Here is a 3765-nt window from a genome sequence, read left to right on the forward strand (position 1 = left end):
ATGCCCATTCATACCCCTCTGTACCCCCCTGTGCCCCCTCACACCCCTCTCTGCCCCCTCACACCCCTCGGTGCCCACTCATACCCTTCTGTACCTCTCCGTGCCCACTCACACCCCTCTGTACTCTATGCCCCTTCATGCCCCTCTGAGCCCTCTCATACCCCTCTGTGCCCACTCATCCCCCTCTGCACCCTGCTGTGCCCCCTCTGTGCCTCTCATCCCCCTCTGTTCCAAATCATCTACCTGAAATCCTTTCGATGTCCATTCCCTGTGCTGGTGCTGCAGTGTTATCCCCTAACCCCTGTGTGTGTGTGTGTGTGTGTGGAGCCCTCCTGGTGTGCAGAAGGACTGAACCATCACATGGAATATTCAAATACAAGTATTTTGACCTCGAGGAGCTGCAGGAGCTGCTGATGGTGAACATAGAGAACAACAAGCACCTGATCACAGGATCAGTCCGAGCCAAGGTACTGAAATGGTTTGTATGAGCTTTTAATGTCTCTGTTCAGCTTTAGCAGGGCTCCTGGGCTGGCTTGAATTGATAAACATACTTTAAAACAGCTGCAAAAGGGAAGCTTCTATGTCCTTCTGCTATAAAATACCTCCCCTTAGACTGTAAGGACTTACTGTACTGTGTACAAGGACATATAAAGACTATGTATATGTCCTTACACTACATGTAAGGACATAGTAATTAACTTTATGCTCAGTCATTTAGTAATATGAGTTGTCATGGGAGCTTGGTTTTCCTTCTGCATAGTAGTTGACTTTATACTGAGCCCTTTAGTTGTATGAGTTCTTACTGAAGCTTGTCACTTTTTGTTGTGTTTTTTTCCTGTTTGTTCTTTTCAGGGGTGAAGATGTGTCAGAATTTCAGCCTCCCCCTGATTACATACTCATGGCTGATTGCATTTACTATGAGGAGGTAAATGAGGACTTTGTGACACCCCTAGAGAAAGTTTCCTGGGGAAGGGGCTGAGTTTAGTGTGAGAAGTGTTCAGATAAACACAGTGTTTGTGTCTTGGTCCCTGGGGATTAGAGGAGTACTAGAACAAAACTGGAAAAGGCATTTTTAATAGATTCAAGGGCACTTGAGACTTGAAAAATCCCCAAATATAATGTATGTGCATCCTCATCCTCTTTTTTTTTTTTACGTTGGGAATGAAGTATGAAGCAAAATGTTGTGAACTGTAGAAGTCGTTGGTAAATGAATTTTAAAAGTGCTACATCTGCTCTGTTTGGGCTCTGCTCGTGCTTCCCTTGGGAAGGCAAGAGGAGAAATGATGCTCCAGCTAAATGGTTGGTGTAGTCTGCTCCAACTCCTCAGCTGGAGCTCTGTGGGATGTGCATGGAGAGTAGGAGAAGCTGCAGGAAAAGGAAGTACTCCATGTTCCAGTGTCCTTCCAGTGGTTTTACAGCATTGGCTCCCTGCGTGCTGGTCCCATTCCCATACCTTGTGGCCTGGGTCTGAGCCATATTCCAAGAACAATTGAGGAGACTCTCACTTTTAAACCATACCAAGGCACAAATTGTGTGCCTTGAGGAAGTGCCCACTCAGCAGTGTGGGATGTTCTGGGCTTTGATTCCAGTTCACTTTTCCTGGACAGTCCCTGAAACTCTTCTCCTGTGCATTCTCCCTTTCTCCTCTGCTTTCCAGCTTGCCCCCATGTTCCTCTTGTCCCAGTTAAAGGGCTAAAAATACCTCCCTGGAAAGCAAAACTGGGAAGTTCTCTCCTGGGTGAAGCCTTTAGCCAGAGGGTGTTGTACCAGTGAAATGAGCTTGAAATCTGAGTGGGGAATATTTAACCTCTTTTGGGCAGTCCTTAGAGCCATTGTTGAAGACACTGAAGGACCTGACTGGCCCCAACACGTGTGTCTTGTGCTGCTATGAGCAGAGAACTGTGGGGAAGAATCCTGAAATCGAGAGGAAATACTTTGAGGTAAATGTTTTGTAACACATTTTCTGTGCATTGGAAGCAGAGGGAAAACACAAAGTTCTGCTCAGGGACTGAGGACTCTGCCGAGTGATAGAAAATCAGATAGGAAAAATTCCCTTCTCTGCTGAGAGAGCATGGATAGGTGTTTTAATTTTTAACTAAATATTCCAGCTGTGCAGGGAAGGAAAAGGGACAGAGGGAACACCCGAGTCGCTCCCAGTGGTGCAGATGATGGTCAGTGCAGATCTAACTGCCCCTGTGATGCCTGTGGGAAAGCATTATATGTGCCAGTAATAATACTGCAAAAAACGGAAGGGTGAGAATTCCAGGGTGATCTGTGTGTGTTAATAAAAGCACCTGTTTGATAATGAGCCATTCCTTGCACTCCTGTGGGGCTCTGGCTGCGAGGAGGGTCGAGCTCAGCTCTGCTGAGGTGCTTCTCTCATCACAAACACAGCAAATGTTGGTGTTTCTGGCTGATTTCTGGGATTATTTCCTTCCTTGGTTTGTCAGGCTCAGCCCAGTCAATCTGAGCACATCCCAGGGTGGTTTAGCCTGGTTTTGTTCCCCTCCAGCGGAGAGAGTTGGCAGGTGCTGTGGTTTGTCTGAGCACTTTAGGGACTGAAGGAAGCAGAAAAATAGAGTCACAGAATTGTTAAAGTTGGAAAAGCCCTTTGGGGTCACCAAGTCCAACCATTCCCCCAGCACTGCCAAGGCCACCACTGACCATGTCCCCAAGTGCCACATCCACATGGCTTGAACACTTCAGGAATGTTTTTCCACAAGTTACAGATTCTTAAGTGTTTCAGGCTGTCCCTAGCTTTGGATTGGTGCAGGAGTAGCTAATGTGAGGGTAAATGTGCTGCTCTGAGGGGGGAAATAGCTGGAATGGTTGTGGAGGCCTTTGGTGGAATCATTCCATGTGTTCTCTGACCACCAGCTGCTTCAGAGGGACTTTGAGGTGGAGAAAATCCCCCTGGATAAGCATGACGAGGAGTACCGCAGCGAAGACATTCACATCATGAACATCCACAGGAAGCAAACGGTGGGTCCATGGAATCCCAGGATCCCAGACTGGTTTGGGTTGGAAGGGACCTAAAAGATCGTCTCATTCTAACCCCAGCCATGGGCAGGGACACCTTCCACTGGAATGGTTAGTGGAACCAGCTGCCAGGAATTCCCAGCACTTCTGTTTCCTTGGCACAGTATGAGCATTCCGGGGGTGAAGCTCCAGACTGTGAAATTCCCTTAGGGACCCTGTGGAGGCAGAGCTCAGATCCATGCTGTCAGAGGAGCTGCTTTGCTCTCAAATGCTCTCCCAGGTGCTACAGTCTCTCTCCAGCAGGACCACGTGTGAGCTTCACACTTCTGCTCCTGCTTCCACCCTGTGGTGGGATCTCACATCTGGAGTTGGAGGCACCAGAGTGACAAAGAGAATATTCCCAGTGCTGCTTTTGATTCTGTGCACATCCTTCTCCCCAAAACCATGTCTAGACGTGGTGCTCAGCACCTGCCCGGGGTGGTTTGATCATTTCTGTGCTAATTGGTGAAGCATGGAGAAAGTACTTTGCATGTTGTGCTGACACATGTGGGTGCAGTGCTGGGACAAAGACCACTGAAAAATCCCTGAGTTTGGTCAAAATCTCTTCACAGAATTTTCCATCGTGAGGTCTTCAACCGCAGGATGTGTCCTTTGGCAAAGCTCTGGAGAAGAGGGAGAGGGGATGGGATAACACCACAAAGAACTGTCTCCAGTGTGGTTGGTGACTCACCTACACAGAACAGCTTTTTGCTGGAGGACTTGGCGTGAGGCAGCAGAAGCAGCTGG

General features: G+C 48.2%; 1 protein-coding gene across 1 annotated transcript in view; it reads left to right on the top strand.

Moving 5' to 3' along the window:
- Positions 1–343: 343 nt before the first annotated feature.
- LOC103802571 (protein-lysine methyltransferase METTL21D-like) overlaps positions 344–3765 on the top strand; it is a gene marked incomplete at its 5' end in the record, with an annotated part of 20120 nt that continues 16698 nt past the window's right edge. Inside the window, 4 exons of the mRNA XM_009075055.1 lie at positions 344–478; positions 853–925; positions 1821–1940; positions 2878–2982. Coding sequence (XP_009073303.1) covers positions 344–478; positions 853–925; positions 1821–1940; positions 2878–2982 — 433 coding nt within the window. The remainder of the gene's footprint in view (positions 479–852; positions 926–1820; positions 1941–2877; positions 2983–3765) is intronic.

The sequence above is a fragment of the Acanthisitta chloris genome, unplaced genomic scaffold (genome assembly GCF_000695815.1).
Source record: "Acanthisitta chloris isolate BGI_N310 unplaced genomic scaffold, ASM69581v1 scaffold31895, whole genome shotgun sequence".
Lineage (NCBI taxonomy): Eukaryota > Metazoa > Chordata > Aves > Passeriformes > Acanthisittidae > Acanthisitta > Acanthisitta chloris.